This window comes from Entelurus aequoreus, linkage group LG14, assembly GCF_033978785.1.
Source record: "Entelurus aequoreus isolate RoL-2023_Sb linkage group LG14, RoL_Eaeq_v1.1, whole genome shotgun sequence".
Classification (NCBI taxonomy): domain Eukaryota; kingdom Metazoa; phylum Chordata; class Actinopteri; order Syngnathiformes; family Syngnathidae; genus Entelurus; species Entelurus aequoreus.
Genome location: NC_084744.1, coordinates 51,429,449 through 51,453,735, shown reverse-complemented (window position 1 = coordinate 51,453,735; position 24,287 = coordinate 51,429,449). Strand labels below are relative to the sequence as shown.

The 24,287-nt window shown below is 38.4% G+C and overlaps 1 protein-coding gene across 2 annotated transcripts in view; it reads left to right on the top strand.

Moving 5' to 3' along the window:
* fnip1 (folliculin interacting protein 1) overlaps positions 1–24,287 on the top strand; it is a 142,003-nt gene that overhangs the window by 95,783 nt on the left and 21,933 nt on the right. For both annotated transcript variants that reach the window (XM_062070142.1, XM_062070141.1), the window contains 2 exons: positions 7,674–7,820; positions 21,526–21,695. In XM_062070142.1, coding sequence (XP_061926126.1) covers positions 7,674–7,820; positions 21,526–21,695 — 317 coding nt within the window. The remainder of the gene's footprint in view (positions 1–7,673; positions 7,821–21,525; positions 21,696–24,287) is intronic.

The window sequence follows — 24,287 nt, the reverse complement described above, 5'->3', positions numbered from 1 at the left end:
AATGAGTGTGGATGAGTGTGAATGGGGGAGGGAGGGTTTTCTTGGGTTGATGCACTAATGGTAAGTGTATCTTGTGTCTTTTTTTAAACAACTTTACACTGTTACAAATATGCGCCACACTGAACCCACACCAAACAAGAATGACAAACACATTTCGGGAGAACATCCGCACCGTAACACAACATAAACACAGCAAAACAAATACCCAGAATCACTTGCAGCACTAACTCTACCGGGACGCTACAACATACACCCGCCGATACCACCAAACCCCGAGCCCCCCAAAATCCGCCCCTCCCCCCCATCTTCCGAATTCGGAGGTCTCAAGGTTGGCAAGTATACTTAGAATACCCAACTGCGCCCAAGACCCAAAGTACGGGCTCATGATTTTAGGTTGTCCTGAAGAAAAAGGAGGTAATCCTCCTTTTTCATTGCGAAATGATAATAATAATAATAATACCTGGGATTTATATAGCGCTTTTCTAAGTACCCAAAGTCGCTTTACATGTTAAAAACCCATCATTCATTCACACCTGGTGGTGGTAAGCTACTTTCATAGCCACAGCTGCCCTGGGGTAGACTGACGGAAGCGTGGCTGCCAATTTGCGCCTACGGCCCCTGCGACCACCACCTATCATTCATTCAACATTCATTCACCGGTGTGAGCGGCACCGGGGGCAAGGGTGAAGTGTCCTGCCCAAGGACACAACGGCATGGTAAGAGGCGGGGAGCGAACCTGCAACCCTCAGGTTTCTGACACGGGCGCTCAACCCACTACGCCATGCCGCCCCATGAGTCATTTACACGGAAATATATTTGTAAATGTTTATTTACATACCTTCATTGTTTACAAACAGTGTCTGTAACACGGCAGTAAAACGGATGATAAAACCGGATGATAAAACAAAACAGAAGGCATAGTCATGGACGCACTAGCTGCGTAAGCTAGCTCTCCAATCAGCTAAACAGACTCTATAACTCCATGGTGACCTCCTTGTTATGATCCGCTGCCCGGATCATAGTCTAAGTTTTTCGAGTCACTTGTGTTTTCTGTTAGTTTTGGACTCCTTTAGTTCCTGTTTATGCACCTCTGAGTTTGTTACCATGGCTACGTATTATTTTCACCTGCCTCTTGTGTTCGGGACGCGCACCTGCTTGTAATCAAGAGACATTATTTAAGCCTGCCTTTGCCAGTCAGTCGGTCTGGATTCTTTTTATCTTCTGTGTGAGAACATTTTAACAAGAAATGGGCAACAAATTATGTTAGTATGTGCTTTTAAATATTTAGGATTTTTAATTGATGACCACTTGAGTTTTAAGGAGCACATTCAGTATGTTGTAAAAAAACTGAAACTTTTACTGGGATTTTATTATAGAAACAAGTCTTGTTTTTCTTTTACTGTGAAACAGAAATTGGTGGAAACAACCTTCTTACCTGTTATTGACTATGGAGATGTGTTGTACATGAATGCTACTGCTGGTTGTCTCCACAAGCTGGATAGTGTGTACCACGGTGCACTGAGATTTATCACCAACTGCGCTCCCCTTACTCACCATTGCGTATTATACTCAATGGTTAACTGGACATCTTTAAGTGCTCGACGCCTCAATCATTGGTATGTTTTCATCTACAAAACCATTCTGGGTATCACTCCATCTTATCTGTCTTGTCTTTTAACAAAGAAACAAGGAAGTCACAATCTTCGTTCAATGAATGTTCTGCAATTTGTCGTACCCAAAGTAAGAACTGAACTGGGCAAGAAAGCATTTAAGTTTTCAGCAGCGAAGGCTTGGAATAACCTACAATCGAATATTAAACTTCAAACCCTTGTTACGTTGAATGAGTTTAAAGCTTCTGTGAAAGGACTGCAGTCTACCTTGTCTGTATGCACATGTGTTATGTGAGCAAGTTTTAATGTCGTAAATGTGATGTTTTATGTATTTGTTTACTGTTTTTAATGTAACCTTGCTGCTGCCCTCTTGGCCAGGTCTCCCTTGGAAAAGAGATCTTTGATCTCAATGGGATTTTACCTGGTTAAATAAAGGCTAATAAATAATAAATAATAAATTTATTTGCCTTACGCAACTGCTACGTTCAATGTTTTCTAGTTCCCTGTGCGTGTCTTACGCTAAGTCCCGTCTTAGTGTTTTCCTTGTGAGCTATTCCGCTAGCTTTTCTTGTGTTGGGCACGCTTCGTTTGGTTTGTTCCTGTCTTCATTTTAGGATTTATGAGAATAAATCATGTTCCTACCTGCAAGTCCTGTCCGGAGTCGACCGTTTGCACCCCGTCATAACACTCCTGGTGAATTTACTAAGGATTTGTTTAAACTGAAACAATGCAAAAAGAATGCCATTGTAAGTTAATAACACAGACACTCGTAAACATGTTAGCGTATTAGCTAATGCTAACGACGCTAGCTTCATTACATTATGATAGCACGTACAAATATGCATGAAAACACTCCTTCGGACATCACACATGGGACGGTGTAGTTAGTATGCATTGTTTTAGTTATATTGTAAAACTTACGTACGTTGCTCGGAGTGATGAGTGAAGAATTTATACGAGTAGAAACTCTATTGACAGTTAGAAGACAGAACGGCACTTTTACTTCCGGTTCAAAGCTCAGTCTAAACAGAAGGGCACTGCAGCATCTCCAATGAGAAAACTCGTCTAAAAGATGGCGCCGTAGCACAAACAACACACATTTTCAGTGTATTTAGATAGATAGTACTTTATTGCGTGGCGCAGTTGGGAGAGTTGAGGGTTCCTGGTTCGATCCCCACCTTCTACCAACCTCGTCACGTCCGTTGTGTCCTTGAGCAAGACACTTCATTGTGGTTAGGGCCTTGCATGGCAGCTCCCGCCATCAGTGTGTGTGAATGGGTGAATGTGGAAATAGTGTCAAAGCGCTTTGAGTACCTTGAAGGTAGAAAAGCGCTATACAAGTATAACCCATTTACCATTTATTAATTCCTTCAGATAGATAGTTAGTGTTTTCTTTATTTATTTAAACTATATGCATTATGGCCGTCAGCGAAGAAAAATCCATAATTAGCAGCACTGTTTTATAAGCCGCAGGGTACTAAGCGTAGGAAAATATGGCGGCTTATAGTCCAGAGTTTGATGATATGTTATTAGTATACAAACCCCGTTTCCATGAGTTGGGAAATTGTGTTAGATGTAAATATAAACGGAATACAATGATTTGCAAATCATTTTCAACCCATACTCAGTTGAATATGCTACAAAGACAACATATTTGATGTTCAAACTGATACACATTTTTTTTTTTGCAAATCATTAACTTTAGAATTTGATGCCAGCAACACGTGAAAAAGAAGTTGGGAAAGGTGGCAATAAATACTGATAAAGTTGAGGAATGCTCATCAAACACTTATTTGGAACATCCCACAGGTGAACAGGCAAATTGGGAACAGGTGGGTGCCATGATTGGGTATAAAAGTAGATTCCATGAAATGCTCAGTCATTCACAAACAAGGATGGGGCGAGGGTCACCACTTTGTCAACAAATGCGTGAGCAAATTGTTGAACAGTTTAAGAAAAACCTTTCTCAACCAGCTATTGCAATGAATTTAGGTATTTCACCATCTACGGTCCGTAATATCATCAAAGTGTTCAGAGAATCTGGAGAAATCACTGCACGTAAGCAGCTAAGCCCGTGACCTTCGATCCCTCAAGCTGTACTGCATCAACAAGCGACATCAGTGTGTAAAGGATATCACCACATGGGCTCAGGAACACTTCAGAAACCCACTGTCAGTAACTACAGTTAGTCGCTACATCTGTAAGTGCAAGTTAAAACTCTCCTATGCAAGGCGAAAACCGTTTATCAACAACACCCAGAAACGCCTTTCAGCTTAACCAGCTGCTAAGCATCAAATATGTTGTCTTTGTAGTGCATTCAATTAAATATGGGTTGAAAAGGATTTGCAAATCATTGTATTCCGTTTATATTTACATCTAACACAATTTCCCAACTCGTATGGAAACAGGGTTTGTACATTGAGTACCGCCTGATTGCAGCTGGGATAGGCTCAAGCGCCCCCCGCGACCCCGAAAGAGACAAGCGGTAGAAAATGGATGGATGGATGCAGTATTTGTGTTTCCAAGCATGTAGTTTTTAATTTTTTTTTTTGTTTGCTGGCCACTCTGGCTTGGTGGATCCCGATATAGACGCCTTTGACTTTTATGCGCACGTGCTCTGGCCAAGTGAACAGCTTATCTTTGTCAGCATGCGTGGGCATGTTGGGCACCCTCCAACCCTACCTACGTCAGAGCGGCGTGGGCGTGCGAGGGCAGGAGAGGTGAGAGAGGGAGACTCCCTTTTGTAATGTTCCATGAAGTCAAAGGCAAAGGCCATCACGCCTAAATTTAGACGCCGCGTGAAAAGTGAGAGTTTGTGTTTTGTTTGTTCCTTCCTGGTTTGCGACGACGTTTCTGTTTGCCAGCGCCACCCCAGGTAGGCGCGCTGTCATACGACTTTGGGCGACCATCAGAGGATCTCAGGCGGGCTGCCAGCTGCTGCACAAATGTAGACTCTTTAATTCCATTAGTGGAAACACTCATCGCAATATCGATTAGTTTGCTTGTCCCTCCCCTTCCACGGTGTAGCCAAGATGGCGACTCTTGACCATTTAAAACAGGGGTGTCCAAACTTTTTCCACTGACGGCCACGCACTGAAAAATCAAAGCATGCGGGGACATTTTGGTATTTTGCATTTTCAAAACCAATACGATAAAAATATACTTTCTTAAATAGAAAAAAACAGCCTGTTTTGTGGTAGTTTGGGTGCATTATCATGCTATTATAAGGAATTATGTATCACACTGATTAACATTAAAAAATAGATCCATTGAAGAGAAATTACTTATACTGTACTGTAGGCAGGTTAGGGTAAGTAAATCAAGCGCTTCTTTTCCCCTAATCGTGTTCTCAAATCCCCCTGAGCTAATTGTAAACAAACACAGCATCAATCGTTTTGAACTTTTTCACTGTTTCAGAGGAAGACATGTGTATTTTGCATTTTCAAAACAAATACAATAAAAATATACTTTCTTAAATAGAAAAAAACAGCCTGTTTTGTGATAGTGTGGGTGCATTTGTAATATAATTCCTAATATAAGAAATTATGTATCACACCGATAAACATTAAAAAATAGATCCATTGAAGAGAAATTACTTATACTGGGGTGAGTAAATCAAGCGCTTCTTTTTCCCTAATCATGTCCTAAAATGCCCTTGAGCTAATTGTAAACAAACACGGCGTCAATCATTTTGGACTTTTTCACTGTTTCAGAGGAAGACATGCATATTTTGCATTTTCAAAACCAATACGATAAAAATATACTTTCTTAAATAGAAAAAAAACAGCCTGTTTTGTGATAGTTTGGTTGCATTATCATGCTAATATAAGGAAACATGTATCACACCGATTAACATTAAAAATAGACCCATTGAAGAGAAATTAATTATACTGCACTATAGGCAGGTTAGGGTGAGTAAATCAAGCGCTTCTTTTTCCATAATCATGTCCTAAAATCCCCCTGAGCTAATTGTAAACAAACACGGCGTCAATCGTTTTGGACTTTTTCACTCTTTCAGAGGAAGACATGCATATTTTGCATTTTCAAAACAAATACGATAAAAATATACTTTCTTAAATAGAAAAAAACCAGCCTGTTTTGTGATAGTTTGGGTGCATTATCATGCTAATACAAGGAATTATGTATCACACCGATTAACATTAAAAAATAGATCCATTGAAGATAAATTACTAATACTGGGGTGAGTAAATCAAGCGCTTCTTTTTCCCTAGTCGTGTCCTAAAATCCCCCTGAGCTAATTGTAAACAAACACGGCGTCAACCGTTTTGGACTTTTTCACTGCTTCAGTGGAAGACATGCATATTTTGCATTTTCAAAACCAATACGATAAAAATATACTTTCTTAAATAGAAAAAAAACAGCCTGTTTTGTGATAGTTTGGTTGCATTATCATGCTAATATAAGGAATTATGTATCACACCGATCAACATTAAAAAATAGATCCATTGAAGAAAAATTACCTATACTGGGGTGAGTAAATCAAGCGGTTCTTTTCCCCTAATCATGTCCTGAAATCCCCCTGAGCTAATTGTAAACAAACACGGCATCAATTGTTTGGGACTTTTTCACTGTTTCAAAAGAAGACATGCATATTTTGCATTTTCAAAACAAATACAATAAAAATATGCTTTCTTAAATAGAAAAAAAACAGCCTGTTTTGTGATAGTTTGGGTGCATTATCATGCTAATATAAGGAATTATGTATCACACCGATTAACATTAAAAAATAGATCCATTGAAGAGAAATTACTAATACTGGGGTGAGTAAATCAAGCGCTTCTTTTTCCCTAATCATGTCCTGAAATCCCCCTGAGCTAATTGTAAACAAACACGGCATCAATCGTTTGGGACTTTTTCACTGTTTCAAAAGAAGACATGCATATTTTGCATTTTCAAAACAAATACAATAAAAATATACTTTATTAAATAGAAAAAAACAGCCTGTTTTGTGATAGTTTGGGTGCATTATCATGCTAATATAAGGAATTATTTATCACACCGATTAACATTAAAAAATAGATCCATTGACGAGAAATTACTTATACTGTATTATAGGCAGGTTAGGGTGAGTAAATCAAGCGCTTCTTTTTCCCTAATCATGTCCTAAAATCCCCCTGAGCTAATTGTAAACAAACACGGCGTCAATCGTTTTGGACTTTTTCACTGTTTCAGTGAAAGACATGCATATATTGCATTTTCAAAACAAATACATTAAAAATATGCTTTCTTAAATAGAAAAAAAACAGCCTGTTTTGTGATAGTTTGGGTGCATTATAATGCTAATATAAGGAATTATGTATCACACCGATTAACATTAAAAAATAGATCCATTGAAGATAAATTACTTATACTGTACTATAGGCAGGTTAGGGTGAGTAAATCAAGCGCTTCTTTTTCCCTATTAATGTCCTACAATTCCCCTGAGCTAATTGTAAACAAACACGGCGTCAATTGTTTTGAACTGTTTCAGAGGAAGACATGCATATTTTGCATTTTCAAAACAAATACAATAAAAATGTACTTTCTTAAATACAAAAAAACAGCCTGTTTTGTGATAGTTTGGGTGCATTATCATGCTAATACAAGGAATTATGTATCACACAGATTAACTTTAAAGTACTTTTCAGAGGCGGTATAGTACCGAATATGATTCATTAGTATCGTGGTACTGTACTAGTACCGGTATACCGTACAACTCTTAGTACTGACCGTGTGCTAAAGAGGTGAGACACAGAGTGAGTAGTGTGTCTTGTCATTGTAGTGATTCACATAGCAGCTCGGACTTATACAGATGCAGAGATTCCCCCCTCCGTGTCCAATCTTGGCCTGCGGCCGAGTCGTGCCCCCCCCTCCCCCCCCCCGCCCCCATGGAAACTCCAGGCCTTCTCGACCATTCTGGCATGTTGCACACCAGTGTGGGCGTGTAATGTGTGCGGGCCTGGCCAGGGTCTCCACAGTGAGGCTCTGTCAACTGAAACGTCTTGTTTACCCGTACAGACAATAACGCGTCTGTTCTGCTCCCCCCCGCCCCCTCCTCTCCAGGATGACCATATGCGACCTCTACAGCATGCCCAGGGTGGCAGAGCCCGTCTGGCTGAAGATGATGTCGGGAGCGTCGGAGAAAAACCACCTGTGTAGTCTCTTCATGCGGGAGTTCTCTCTGCTGATGGAGCAGGCCTCCAAGAACCAGTTAAGTGACCCGTGTCCCCCCAAAACACACACACACACACACACACACACACACATTCTTGTATTTGTTACCTTCTTGAAACCTCCGAAAAATACCTCTTTAAGACCACCCTTTCTAGATATATAAAGATGTGTATTTACAACATTAATAATATATACATACTATGCAAATATAAAAAAGCTTGTTGTGAAAAATAAGTTGGAATTTCACTAGAAAAAGGTCACAATTTCACCAGAAAAACTTAGAATTTTGGCAGTATTATAATAAAAGTCGTCATTTTACTCAACGCAAGTCAAAATTTTAAAAAAAAAGGTCACAATTTCACAAGAAAAACTTAGAATTTTGGCAGTAGTATAAAAAAAGTCATCATTTTACTCAACGCAAGTCAAAATTTTAAAAGAAAAAGGTCACAATTTCACAAGAAAAACTTAGAATTTTGGCAGTATTATAAAAAAAAGTCATCATTTTACTCAACGCAAGTCAAAATTTTACAAGAAAAAGGTCACAATTTCACAAGAAAAACTTAGAATTTTGGCAGTATTATAAAAAAAGTCATCATTTTACTCAACGCAAGTCAAAATTTTACAAGAAAAAGGTCACAATTTCACAAGAAAAACTTAGAATTTTGGCAGTATTATAATAAAAGTCGTCATTTTACTCAACGCAAGTCAAAATTTTACAAAAAAAAGGTCACAATTTCACCAGAAAAACTTAGAATTTTGGCAGTATTATAATAAAAGTCGTCATTTTACTCAACGCAAGTCAAAATTTTACAAAAAAAAGGTCACAATTTCACAAGAAAAACTTAGAATTTTGGCAGTAGTATAATAAAAGTCATCATTTTACTCAACGCAAGTCAAAATTTTACAAAAAAAAAGGTCACAATTTCACAAAAAAAACTTAGAATTTTGGCAGTATTATAATAAAAGTCATCATTTTACTCAACGCAAGTCAAAATTTTACAAAAAAAAAGGTCACAATTTCACAAGAAAAACTTAGAATTTTGGCAGTATTATAATAAAAGTCGTCATTTTACTCAACGCAAGTCAAAATTTTACAAAAAAAAGGTCACAATTTCACCAGAAAAACTTAGAATTTTGGCAGTATTATAATAAAAGTCGTCGTTTTACTCAACGCAAATCAAAATTTTACAAAAAAAAGGTCACAATTTCACAAGAAAAACTTAGAATTTTGGCAGTAGTATAATAAAAGTCATCATTTTACTCAACGCAAGTCAAAATTTTACAAGAAAAAGGTCACAATTTCACAAGAAAAACTTAGAATTTTGGCAGTATTATAATAAAAGTCGTCATTTTACTCAACGCAAGTCAAAATTTTACAAAAAAAAGGTCACAATTTCACAAGAAAAACTTAGAATTTTGGCAGTAGTATAATAAAAGTCATCATTTTACTCAACGCAATTCAAAATTTTACAAGAAAAAGGTCACAATTTCACAAGAAAAACTTAGAATTTTGGCAGTATTATAATAAAAGTCATCATTTTACTCAACGCAAGTCAACATTTTACAAGAAAAAGGTCACAATTTCACAAGAAAAACTTAGAATTTTGGCAGTATTATAATAAAAGTCATCATTTTACTCAACGCAAGTCAAAATTTTACAAAAAAAAAGGTCACAATTTCACAAGAAAAACTTAGAATTTTGGCAGTATTATAATAAAAGTCGTCATTTTACTCAACGCAAGTCAAAATTTTACAAAAAAAGGTCACAATTTCACCAGAAAAACTTAGAATTTTGGCAGTATTATAATAAAAGTCGTCATTTTACTCAACGCAAGTCAAAATTTTACAAAAAAAAGGTCACAATTTCACAAGAAAAACTTAGAATTTTGGCAGTAGTATAATAAAAGTCATCATTTTACTCAACGCAAGTCAAAATTTTGCAAGAAAAAGGTCACAATTTCACAAGAAAAACTTAGAATTTTGGCAGTATTATAATAAAAGTCGTCATTTTACTCAACGCAAGTCAAAATTTTACAAAAAAAAGGTCACAATTTCACAAGAAAAACTTAGAATTTTGGCAGTAGTATAATAAAAGTCATCATTTTACTCAACGCAAGTCAAAATTTTACAAGAAAAAGGTGACAATTTCACAAGAAAAACTTAGAATTTTGGCAGTATTATAAAAAAAGTCATCATTTTACTCAACGCAAGTCAACATTTTACAAGAAAAAGGTCACAATTTCACAAGAAAAACTTAGAATTTTGGCAGTATTATAATAAAAGTCATCATTTTACTCAACGCAAGTCAAAATTTTCCAAAAAAAAAGGTCACAATTTCACAAGAAAAAATTAGAATTTTGGCAGTATTATAATAAAAGTCGTCATTTTACTCAACGCAAGTCAAAATTTTACAAAAAAAGGTCACAATTTCACCAGAAAAACTTAGAATTTTGGCAGTATTATAATAAAAGTCGTCATTTTACTCAACGCAAGTCAAAATTTTACAAAAAAAAGGTCACAATTTCACAAGAAAAACTTAGAATTTTGGCAGTAGTATAATAAAAGTCATCATTTTACTCAACGCAAGTCAAAATTTTGCAAGAAAAAGGTCACAATTTCACAAGAAAAACTTAGAATTTTGGCAGTATTATAATAAAAGTCGTCATTTTACTCAACGCAAGTCAAAATTTTACAAAAAAAAGGTCACAATTTCACAAGAAAAACTTAGAATTTTGGCAGTAGTATAATAAAAGTCATCATTTTACTCAACGCAAGTCAAAATTTTACAAGAAAAAGGTCACAATTTCACAAGAAAAACTTAGAATTTTGGCAGTAGTATAATAAAAGTCATCATTTTACTCAACGCAAGTCAAAATTTTACAAGAAAAAGGTCACAATTTCACAAGAAAAACTTAGAATTTTGGCAGTATTATAAAAAAAGTCATCATTTTACTCAACGCAAGTCAAAATTTTACAAGAAAAAGGTCACAATTTCACAAGAAAAACTTAGAATTTTGGCAGTATTATAATAAAAGTCATCATTTTACTCAACGCAAGTCAAAATTTTACAAAAAAAAAGGTCACAATTTCACAAGAAAAACTTAGAATTTTGGCAGTATTATAATAAAAGTCGTCATTTTACTCAACGCAAGTCAAAATTTTACAAAAAAAAGGTCACAATTTCACAAAAAAAACTTTGAATTTTGGCAGTATTATAATAAAAGTCGTCATTTTACTCAACGCAAGTCAAAATTTTACAAGAAAAAGGTCACAATTTCACAAGAAAAACTTAGAATTTTGGCAGTATTATAAAAAAAGTCATCATTTTACTCAACGCAAGTCAAAATTTTACAAGAAAAAGGTCACAATTTCACCAGAAAAACTTAGAATTTTGGCAGTATTATTATAAAAGTCCTCATTTTACTCAACGCAAGTCAAAATTTTACAAAAAAAAGGTCACAATTTCACCAGAAAAACTTAGAATTTTGGCAGTATTATGATAAAAGTCGTCATTTTACTCAACGCAAGTCAAAATTTTTCAAGAAAAACTGAACATTTGTGCAATATTATGATAAAAGTCGCAGTTTTACAAGAAAAGCTTAACATTTTGGCGGTTTCATGAAAAGAGTCGTCATTTTACCCGACGAAAGTCACAATTTTTATAAGAACACTAACATTTTGCCAATATTATAAATGATAAATGATAAATGGGTTATACTTGTATAGCGCTTTTCTACCTTCAAGGTACTCAAAGCGCTTTGACACTATTTCCACATTCACCCATTCACACACACATTCACACACTGATGGCAGGAGCTGCCATGCAAGGCGCTAACCAGCAGCCATCAGGAGCAAGGGTGAAGTGTCTTGCCCAAGGACACAACGGATGTGACCCCAGTAACCAGCAACCCTCCGATTGCTGGCACGGCCACTCTACCAACTTCGCCACGCCGCCCCTCATTATAATGTGTTATATCATGCAGCGTGTTTACTTGTGTGTGATATCATGTGCGATAGAAGCAGTCCTGCAGCGTGTTTATTTGTGTGTGATATCATGTGCGATAGAAGCAGTCCTGCAGCGTGTTTACTTGTGTGTGATATCATGTGCGATACAAGCAGTCCTGCATCGTGTTTACTTGTGTGTGATATCATGTGCGATACAAGCAGTCCTGTATTATTATAATTATAACGGGAATTTTACCTGGCAAAATGATGACAAAGGTCATCATTTTACTCAAAAAATGTCAACATTTTACCAGAACAACAAAAAAATTGGCAATATTGCGATATAAGTCCGAATTTTATATGACAAATGTCACCATTTTGGATTAAAAAGTAATAAGTTTTACATAAAAAAGTCATAATTTTACGAGAAAATATTGCAATATTACAGAAACAGAAAGAATATGAGAAAAAAAGTCAACACATTGTGAGAAAAAGACTGCTTTTAGTGATTTTTTATTTTTTTTATTTTTTGTTTGTACCGGTAATTGGTTTGTATTATTTACTTCAAGTTATTACAGTATGTCTCTATTTACATATTTATTAAATTTTTTAATTAATTTTGGCCAAAGGGGGCGCATTTTAATTTCTTACACACACTTTTTATTACATATGTTGGCCATAGGGGGAGCACTTCAATTTTTTACACACACTTGTTATTTCATATGTTGGCCAGAGGGGGAGCACTTTTAAAACCGACACACTGTCAATTTGAAAAATCCCTCCTTTTTGGGACCACCCTCATTTTGATAAATTTCACCACCAGGGGTGCAAATGAGATCTCTATTTTTTTGTTTTTTGTAATGTGCTTAAGGCCGATGACAAACAAGTCACGGACCACAGATGGCCCCTGTTCCGCACTTTGGGCAACCCAGCTGTAGAAGCTAACTGTTAATGGCCACTATAGTCTTAGTACCGTAGTGTATTTGTCCATCCTATGGTCACATATGGGTTGTCTTACGTCAGCACCGGAAGTCATAAAATCAGCTGTTCACCTGGCGGGTTTTTTCGGGGATGAATAGGGAAGTCCTTCTTTAGCTGCCGTCTTGTTTTATCATATATTACTGCCTTTGCACCTGTCAATGTTTACTTTTGTATGTACATTAAATCAAGAAAAAAATCCTGACTTTGGAGCAATGTTCAAAGACTCTAGTATTTGGCTCTCTATTAGATGCTATGGTTTTCCATATTGGGAATTCAAGAACACACACACACACACACACACACACACACACACACACACACACACACACACACACACACACACACACACACACACACACACACACACACACACACACACACACCAGTGCCACCACAACACTGCCATGTGTCTTCCCCTTTAGGGCTGACTGAGCACATCCCTGCCAGTCACAATTAGCTGATTGTTGCCCCTTACAAATATGGCCGACCGCCGCCGTTTGTGTGCATGAATGAATTGGTAGCAAGGCCTCGTATTGAACACACGCGCTCGTATTCAACGCCATGTGTGGAGCTTGAAGTGTGTATGATTTAGGCAACTTCAACACTTTCCTACAATGTCAATTTACCTCCACCAAGGCGTGGCTTTGTTAATGCAAATCTTGCAGCCTACAATTGTTAGGTTGCGTAAAGGATTTTTGTTGTTTTGGTTTGGCTTATGTCACAAATACATTTACAACAGTAAAATATAGGAATTCTCCAGATATGATACCAATATAGGAGACTTCAGTATTGGCCCATACTGGTATCAGTCTGATACAGTGTTATTTAGTAGTGAAATGAGTCAAACAAAGATTAATGGTGGGTATGAAAAACACTAACCTCTTTATTTTAACCGTCTGGAATGGACTTATGCTGTCTTTACGTTAAAGTAGAATGGTAATTGATTTTGTTTGGTGACACCTAGTGGTCACAATAATTAATTAAGTCAAGCTCATGGCGCAGTAAGTTAAATGATGTAGACACGTTTGTTACTGGAGACTTTGTACGTGTAAGTAATATGCAACTGTAATTATTTGGTACTTGTTTGTATTGACAAATGTGCTGTTTTATTGTTCAATGATTATTTTCTTTGTCTAGCTTGTGTGCTTAGCTGTTGTGTAGCTGCCTGTCGCCTAGCATGTTTACCTTATGTGAATGACTTTAGTAAAATAGAAGAAATTGTGTGCCTTTTGGAGGACATTTAGATGTCTAGCTTTGCGCAAGTAAACACTGTTTGTATCGCACATGATATCACACAGAAGTAAACATGCTGAAGGACTGCTTGTATCGCACATTATATCACACAGAAGTAAACGCGCTGTAGGACTGCTTGTATCGCACATGATATCACACACAAGTAAACACGCTGCATGATATAACACACAAGTAAACACGCTGCAGGACTGCTTGTATCGTACATGATACCCCACACAAGTAAACACGCTGCATGATATAACACAAGTAAATACGCTACAGGACTGCTTGTACCGCACACGATATCAGTCACAAGTAAACGCGCTGTAGGACTGCTTGTATCGCAAATGGTATCACACACAAGTAAACACGCTGCATGATATAACACACAAGTAAACACGCTCCAGGACTGCTTGTATCGTACATGATATCACACACAAGTAAACACGCTGCATGATATAACACAAGTAAACACGCTGCAGGACTGCTTGTATCGCACATGATATCACACACAAGTAAACACGCTGCAGGACTGCTTCTATAGCACATAATATCACACACGAGTAAACGTGCTGCAAGACTGCCTGTATCGCACACGCTATCACTTACAAGTAAACATGCTGCACGATATCGCGTACAAGTAAAAAAGTTGCAAGAGTGCTTGTGTCGCAAATGGTATCACACACAAGTAAACACGCTGCAGGACTGCTTGTATCACACATGATATCACACACCAACACGCTGTACGACTGCTTGTATCGCACATGGTATCCCACACAAGTAAACAAGCTGCAGGACTGCTTGTATCACACATGTAAATACACTGCAGGACATATGATATCACACAAGTAAACATGCTGCAGGACTGCTTGTATCGCACATGGTATCCCACACAAGTAAACAAGCTGCAGGACTGCTTGTATCACACATGTAAATACACTGCAGGACATATGATATCACACAAGTAAACATGCTGCAGGACTGCTTGTATCGCACAAGATATCACACAAGTAAACACGCTGAAGGGCACATATCATCACACACGAGTAAGCACGCTGCAGTAATGCTTGTATCGCACATGATATCACACACAAGTAAACACGCTGCAGGTCTGCTTCTATCGCACATGATATCACACAAGTAAACATGTTGCATGATATAACACACAAGTAAACACGCTGCAGGACTGCTTGTTTCGTACATGATACCACACACAAGTAAACACGCTGCATGATATAACACAAGTAAACACGCTGCAGGACTGCTTATATCGCACATGATATCACACACAAGTAAACACGCTGCAGGACTGCTTCTATCGCACATGATACCACACACAAGTAAACACGCTGCATGATATAACACAAGTAAACACGCTGCAGGACTGCTTCTATCGCACATAATATCACACACGAGTAAACATGCTGCAAGACTGCCTGTATCACACACGCTATCACTTACAAGTAAACATGCTGCACGATATCGCGTACAAGTAAAAAAGTTGCAAGAGTGCTTGTGTCGCAAATGGTATCACACACAAGTAAACGCGCTGCAGGACTGCTTATATCACACATGATATCACACACCAACACGTTGCATGACTGCTTGTATCGCACATGGTATCCCACACAAGTAAACAAGCTGCAGGACTGCTTGTATCACACATGTAAATACACTGCAGGACATATGATATCACACAAGTAAACATGCTGCAGGACTGCTTGTATCGCACATGGTATCCCACACAAGTAAACAAGCTGCAGGACTGCTTGTATCACACATGTAAATACACTGCAGGACATATGATATCACACAAGTAAACATGCTGCAGGACTGCTTGTATCGCACAAGATATCACACAAGTAAACACGCTGAAGGGCACATATCATCACACACGAGTAAGCACGCTGCAGTAATGCTTGTATCGCACATGATATCACACACAAGTAAACACGCTGCAGGACTGCTTCTATCGCACATGATATCACACACAAGTAAACATGCTGCATGATATAACACACAAGTAAACACGCTGCAGGACTGCTTGTTTCGTACATGATACCACACACAAGTAAACACGCTGCATGATATAACACAAGTAAACACGCTGCAGGACTGCTTGTATCGCACATGATATCACACACAAGTAAACACGCTGCAGGACTGCTTCTATCGCACATGATACCACACACAAGTAAACACGCTGCATGATATAACACAAGTAAACACGCTGCAGGACTGCTTGTATCGCACATGATATCACACACAAGTAAACACGCTGCAGGACTGCTTCTATCGCACATGATACCACACACAAGTAAACACGCTGCATGATATAACACAAGTAAACACGCTGCAGGACTGCTTGTATCGCACATGATATCACACACAAGTAAACATGCTGCAAGACTGCCTGTATCGCACACGCTATCACTTACAAGTAAACATGCTGCACGATATCGCGTACAAGTAAAAAAGTTGCAAGAGTGCTTGTGTCGCAAATGGTATCACACACAAGTAAACACGCTGCAGGACTGCTTATATCACACATGATATCACACACCAACACGCTGCAGGACTGCTTGTATCGCACATGGTATCCCACACAAGTAAACAAGCTGCAGGACTGCTTGTATCACACATGTAAATACACTGCAGGACATATGATATCACACAAGTAAACATGCTGCAGGACTGCTTGTATCGCACATGATATCACACAAGTAAACACGCTGCAGGGCACATATCATCACACACGAGTAAGCACGCTGCAGGAACGCTTGTATCGCACATGATATCACACACAAGTAAACACGCTGCAGGACTGCCTGTCTTGTACATGATATCACACACAAGTAAACACGCTGCAGGAATGCTTGTACCGCACATGATATCACACACACAAGTAAACACGCTGCAGGAATGCTTGTATCGCACATGATATCACACACAAGTAAACACTCTGCAGGACACATCACACACAAGTAAGTACACTGCTTTTATTACACACAACAAGTAAACATGCTGCAAGACTGCTTGTATTGCACATGATATCACCAAAAGTAAACACGCTACAGGACTGCTTGTGTCGCACATGATGTCACTTACAACTAAACAAGCTGCAGGACTGCTTGTATCACGCACAAGAAAACATGCTGCAGGACTGCTTGTATTGCACACAATATCACACACAAGTAAACATGCTGCAGGACTGCTTGTATCACACATGATGTCACTTACAACTAAACAAGCTTCAGGACTGCTTGTATTGTACATGATATCACACACAAGTAAACACGCTGCAGGACGCATGATATCACACACAAGATAACATGCGGCAGGACTGCTTGTATCGCACATTTTACAAGTCAGCTGATATAATCCCATACTTGTTTTTGTGGCTGATATCAGACCGATATCAACGTCTGATCAAGACACCCCTAACAGAATGTGATAAAAATCTCTAATCTTGTTTGATCTGCTTTTGAAAGAAGAGCCACTCAAACACTCACTTTATCATTGCATATGTTTTCATGACGTCTTGAAGGAAAAACTTCCTGATGGACTTGTGACATATATTACATTGGCCAAGTGCACAGTTAGTGTTTATGTCAAAAGTACACAAAACAAACACAGCTCATTAGCATTAAAGCTACAGACACAGTAGGGCTTGGAAAAAGTACCTTTGAACTGTATCAAGGTACTGATACTAATTAGAATATTATATGACCTTTAGTCATGTCAAAAAATGAATGTTTTCTTCTAGCTTTTAGCTAATTTTGTATGGTTAAACCTCGCAATCATGTATTTTGATATTTGAGCGTGAGAGTCACGCAATTCATCCCATTCTCACGCCACACTTGAAATTTCTCCCGCTTCTTTTTCCCCATTCACTACTCTATATTAATTTTTTTCATAACACACTTTTTTCTTTGCGACTTCTCGTATTTCGAGTAACTGATTGATTGACCAAAATAAACAATCCCAGAACGATTCATAAATGATTGTGCCTACTAGCCAACTACAGAAGGCACCAGCCAATGTAGGCCAATCAGAAGCAATGTAAGGCGGGTCTTGGCGGCTCTATCTTTCACACACACCACAGCAAAGTGTTGTCAACTTGGCTAATTTTTCCTTTGCCGGGGGTCAGCAACCCGTGGCTCTCGAAACAGAAAAGGATTGAAAATGTAAAAAGATGGGTGAAAAAAATATATTTTTAGTATGTTTTTTGTTTGAGGACAAACATGAACAAACCTTTCCAATTGTTAGAAAGCCCACTGTTTAGTATGTTTGTATGTATGCTTCACCGATGAGAGTATTTGGTGAACATCGTATTGTCCTACTAATTTCGGCGGTTTTTGAACTCACCATAGTGTGGACTGTGACGTTGTTTACATGTAAAATATTCCACTCCTTTGTCTCATTTTGTCCACCAAAAGTTTTATACTGTGCGTGATGATACACTGTTGTTATTGACGTGTTGGAGTGCTAATCAGGCATATTTGGTCAGTGCATGACTGCAAGCTAATCAATGCTAACAGGCTATTTAGGCTAGCTGTATTTACATATTGCATCATTATGCCTCGTTTGTAGGTATATTTGAGCTCATTTAATATCCTTTACTTTTATCCTCTTTGTATATAATTTAGTTTTGCACGTCTCATGACACATTATCTGTATGTAATATTGGCTACTTTTCTGATAGTTGTTTGTGTGCCATCTTGTTCCAGACCACAGCAAACGTTACCCAGCTTGCAAAGATTGTAATAAATATATTATATGCCGTTTCCTTTAACTTGGACACACACATCTATTCCTTCGGCCATTAAAAGCCAGTAATTTCCAGTTATCTCACTTTCTGAGTAGCCTCTGGTTTACAAATGGTTGTAAAAATGTGTAGAATAAATATTTAATTTCAACATTTCTGTCAACGAAGAGTTGCGTCAGCCTGCAACACATAGTCATTTTGATAGTAGGTTATTATAGCCAATATAGACACGTACGTCATCTGTTACCTTCTTTATAAGACTTATATACGGCTTTTCAATTTCTGCGGCTCCAGACAGATGAGTTTTTTGTATTTTTAGTCCAATATGGCTCTTTCAACGTTTTGGGTTGCCGACCCCTGTCCTATGCCATCATGCTGATGTTTTATGCAAGCTCGTTAGCTAATTTTGTACGAACCCCGTTTCCATATGAGTTGGGAAATTGTGTTAGATGTAAATATAAACGGAATACAATGATTTGCAAATCCTTTTCAACCCATATTTAATTGAATGCACTACAAAGACAACATATTTGATGCTTAGCAGCTGGTTAAGCTGAAAGGCGTTTCTGGGTGTTGTTGATAAACGGTTTTCGCCTTGCATAGGAGAGTTTTAACTTGCACTTACAGATGTAGCGACCAACTGTAGTTACTGACAGTGGGTTTCTGAAGTGTTCCTGAGCCCATGTGGTGATATCCTTTACACACTGATGTCGCTTGTTGATGCAGTACAGCTTGAGGGATCGAAGGTCACGGGCTTAGCTGCTTACGTGCAGTGATTTCTCCAGATTCTCTGAACACTTTGATGATATTACGGACCGTAGATGGTGAAATACCTAAATTCCTTGCAATAGCTGGTTGAATATTCAGTTGAATATGCTACAAAGACAACATATTTGATGTTCAAACTGATAAACTTTTTTTTGTGTGCAAATAATCATTAACTTTAGAATTTGATGCCAGCAACACGTGACAAAGAAGTTGGGAAAGGTGGCAATAAATACTGATAAAGTTGAGGAATGCTCATCAAACACTTATTTGGAACATCCCACAGGTGAACAGGCAAATTGGGAACAGGTGGGTGCCATGATTGGGTATAAAAGTAGATTCCATGAAATACTCAGTCATTCACAAACAAGGATGGGGCGAGGGTCACCACTTTGTCAACAAATGCGTGAGCAAATTGTTGAACAGTTTAAGAAAAACCTTTCTCAACCAGCTATTGCATGGAATTTAGGGATTTCACTATCTACGGTCCGTAATATCATCAAAGGGTTCAGAGAATCTGGAGAAATCACTGCACGTAAGCAGCTAAGCCCGTGACCTTCGATCCCTCAGGCTGTACTGCATCAACAAGCGACATCAGTGTGTAAAGGATATCACCACATGGGCTCAGGAACACTTCAGAAACCCACTGTCAGTAACTACAGTTGGTCGCTACATCTGTAAGTGCAAGTTAAAACTCTCCTATGCAAGGCGAAAACCGTTTATCAACAACACCCAGAAACGCCGTCGGCTTCGCTGGGCCTGAGCTCATCTAAGATGGACTGATACAAAGTGGAAAAGTGTTCTGTGGTCTGACGAGTCCACATTTCAAATTGTTTTTGGAAACTGTGGACGTTGTGTCCTCCGGACCAAAGAGGAAAAGAAACCATCCGGATTGTTATAGGCGCAAAGTTGAAAAGCCAGCATCTGTAATGGTATGGGGGTGTATTAGTGCCCAAGACATGGGTTACTTACACATCTGTGAAGACGCCATTAATGCTGAAAAGTACATACAGGTTTTGGAGCAACACATGTTGCCATCCAAGCAACGTTATCATTGACGCCCCTGCTTATTTCAGCAAGACGATGCCAAGCCACATGTTACATCAACGTGGCTTCATAGTAAAAGAGTGCAGGTAATAGACTGGCCTGCCTGTAGTTCAGACCTGTCTCCCATTGAAAATGTGTGGTGCATTATGAAGCCTAAAATACCACAACGGTGACCCCGGACTGTTGAACAACTTAAGCTGTACATCAAGCAAGAATGGGAAAGAATTCCACCTGAGAAGCTTCAAAAATGTGTCTCCTCAGTTCCCAAACGTTTACTGAGTGTTGTTAAAAGGAAAGGCCATGTAACACAGTGGTGAACATGCCCTTTCCCAACTACTTTAGCACGCGTTGCAGCCATGAAATTCTAAGTTAATTATTATTTGCAAAAAAAAAATAAAGTTTATGAGTTTGAACATCAAATATAATGTCTTTGTAGCATATTCAACTGAATATGGGTTGAAAAGGATTTGCAAATCATTGTATTCTGTTTATATTTACATCTAACACAATTTCCCAACTCATATGGAAACGGGGTTTGTATGTTTAAACCTAAAAAAAGTAAGCGCAGATAGCAGGCCTATCAAGATTTCTGGGAATTTTCTAGTTTCTAATAATCATATTGTTGCCGCAAGGGCTGACTTTGACCGCCATGACCGTGTGGAGTCATGGGACAGGATGGGAAGTAGACACTTGTGGTTTAGAAATGAGAAGTGAATCATGTCACAAGAATGTGTGTGTGTGTGTGTGTGTGTGTGTGTGTGTGTGTGTGTGTGTGTGTGTGTGTGTGTGTGTGTGTGTGTGCGTGCGCGTGTGTGTGTGTGCGTGCGCGTGTGTGTGTGTGTGTGTGTGTGTGTGTGTGTGTGTGTGTGTGTGTGTGTGTGTGTGTGTGTGTCTCTCTAGCTGTCACTGTTGACACATATGACCTTTTCAACTCTCGATAAAAGCCCCAGCCGGCATCCCACCCCTCCTCCGCTGACCCCTCTCCTCCCTCCCTCTTTCCAGGTTCCTCCCGGCGTTGCTGACCGCCATCCTGACCAACCATCTGGCCTGGGTGCCCACGGTCATGCCCAACGGCCAGCCGCCCATCAAGATCTTCCTGGAGAAGCACTCCTCGCAGAGCGTGGACATGCTGGCCAAGACGCACCCGTACAACCCGCTGTGGGCGCAGCTTGGTGAGAGGCTCACTCGCATTAGTAGTCGTTAGTCATTACATTACTCAAATGTCTTCAATATGTTTATATTTGGTTGTGTCATTGCCACATAAATGACAAAACAATGTTGCCTAATCTGCACTTTTACCAAGTATAGAGCGAGTACAATGAACTCGATTTTTCCAGTTGGTAGCGAACATGGCGCCCTGTAGTCACGTAAGGGGCTTTTGACCAAACAGAGAGAGTATGGATCAGAGGATCTCCCAAATGATTGGTCAAAAGCCCCTCATGTGACTACAGGGCGCCATGTTAGCTGCCAACTTGGCACCTAGGCAATGGAATAAGCTCCCTCTGAATATTAAGTCTGCCACCACTCTGGACTCTTTTAGAGCACAGCTTAAAACCCGCAGATGACTTTTGATTTATGTGTTCATTGTGAGTCTTAAATGTTTAGTTTAGATTCCTTTGTGTGTCTCAGTCTCTGTTTCTGTTTTTTGTTTTTTTTTGTTTCTCCACTCGGGCTGATGTAAAATAACATAGCATAACATAACTTTGAAACCATGTTGGCCATAGTCTCTCTATATGCTGGTTTGCACCAAGTGGGATAACAAGGACACCTAGTGTTAAAAGAATGGAACTGCAGTCCATTGATGCAAGTGGATGGTTATCAAACATATTTTGTATTTAAATGAATGCTGACAAATTGTTATTTTTTAAATCAGATTAATCACAGTTTTGAATCACAGCAAATTACTTGCTTTCATAATTAGGGTTCTTAACCTTTTTGACCCCCAAGCCCAACATTTGCACAACAGAGGGTCCTGGCATCCCACTCAAATATTAACATTGAATTAGTCATCATACTCTTGATTTCAATCATATTCAATAATCATATCCAACCTACTTACAGTCTACAACCTTATCAAATGATATGAAAGCATATGGTAATCACAAAGAATATTATTATCAAGTCCTAGGTCAGACTTATTATAAAAATAAATACTGATGTAAAAGATGGGATTCATAAAAACTGATGAAAAATAAATAAACTTTATTTTCTTAAATAAACTGTCAATACAATTTAAGTGTATAAAAATACAGCTTCACTACTCAAGTCATAATTTTTGCGCTGAAGAAACTTCTCTGTCTTTGGATCCAGACTTCTTCTGCTTGTCTGATACTGTCATTACTTCCACAAGTGGTAGAAAAGTGTATTACACCTGAGTACCACTACCGCCTATAGGGAACACAGCTACAAATTTCTTCTGGTGGCCCTCTAGTGGGCTCTGGCAGCCCAAAAAGGGGCCCTGGTCCTACATTAAACACTGATTTAAATTACCTAAAAATAAGCCCTTATGCTAATTTATCATCAGAATGACATACACAAAAATATTTTATAAATTATTTACATGAATGTACGTAATTTATTTGCTCAAAACCTGAAGTACTGCCGGCTTATTAGTGTAGAGGAGCTCAAAATAAATTAATGTAAAAATAAATGTTTTAATTGTTCGATTCATCTGCAACTATACATGATTCAGGGTTCGTACGGGTGCTTAAAAACCTTGAAAATGCTTGGGTTTGAATGTTGTGTTTTCAAGGTTTGAAAAATGCTTGAATTTTGGGTGAAGTGCTTGTAAATGTTCATCATATTTCTCGGCAGTCTGACTCAATTGGCTAATTATAAAATGGAAAAAAATAAAATAAGCTTCCTTCAGAATGGAGGCTCCACGCTCGATCTGTTGGCTTTGCACGAGCCCTTACATTAGGTTGTTGTCATGCCAGTGCCGTATATACTCTGTCGCCCCCAAGATGACAGCGGTGCTTCGGTCCATCATGCCGGGCGGTTGTCGTTTTAATGAACATGATGTATGCATGAATTATGATACAAACAAACAAGTAAACAATAATAATTTATGTTATTTCTTGTAAGGAATTATGTATACATGAATGATTGATTGATTGATTGAGACTTTTATTAGTAGGTTGCACAGTGAAGTACATATTCCGTACAATTGACCACTAAATGGTAACACCCGAATAAGTTTTTCAACTTGTTTAAGTCGGGGTCCACTTAAATTGATTCATGATACAGATATATACTATCAGATATATACTATCATCAGAATACAGTCATCACACAAGCTAATCACATTTAATGATTTACATTATTTACAATCCGGGGTGTGGAGGTGGGTGGGGGGTTAGGTTTGGTTGTTATCAGTCATCAACAATTGAGAACAGAGAAATGGATATTGGAACAGTGTAGGTCTGACTTGGTAGGATATGGACAGCAAGTAGTGGACATAGAGAAAGAGATATAGATATAGAGATAGAGAGAGAGAGAGAGATCAGAAGGCATAAGAAAAAGTATCTACATTTGATTGTTTACGTTTGATTATTAACAATCCGGGGAGGGTGTTAGTTTAGGGTTGTAGCTGCCTGGAGGTGAACTTTTATTGCGGTTTTGAAGGAGGATAGAGATGCCCTTTCTTTTATACCTGTTGGGAGCGCATTCCACATTGATGTGGCACAGAAAGAGAATGAGTTAAGACCTTTGTTAGATTGGAATCTGGGTTTAACGTGGTTAGTGGAGCTCCCTCTGGTGTTGTG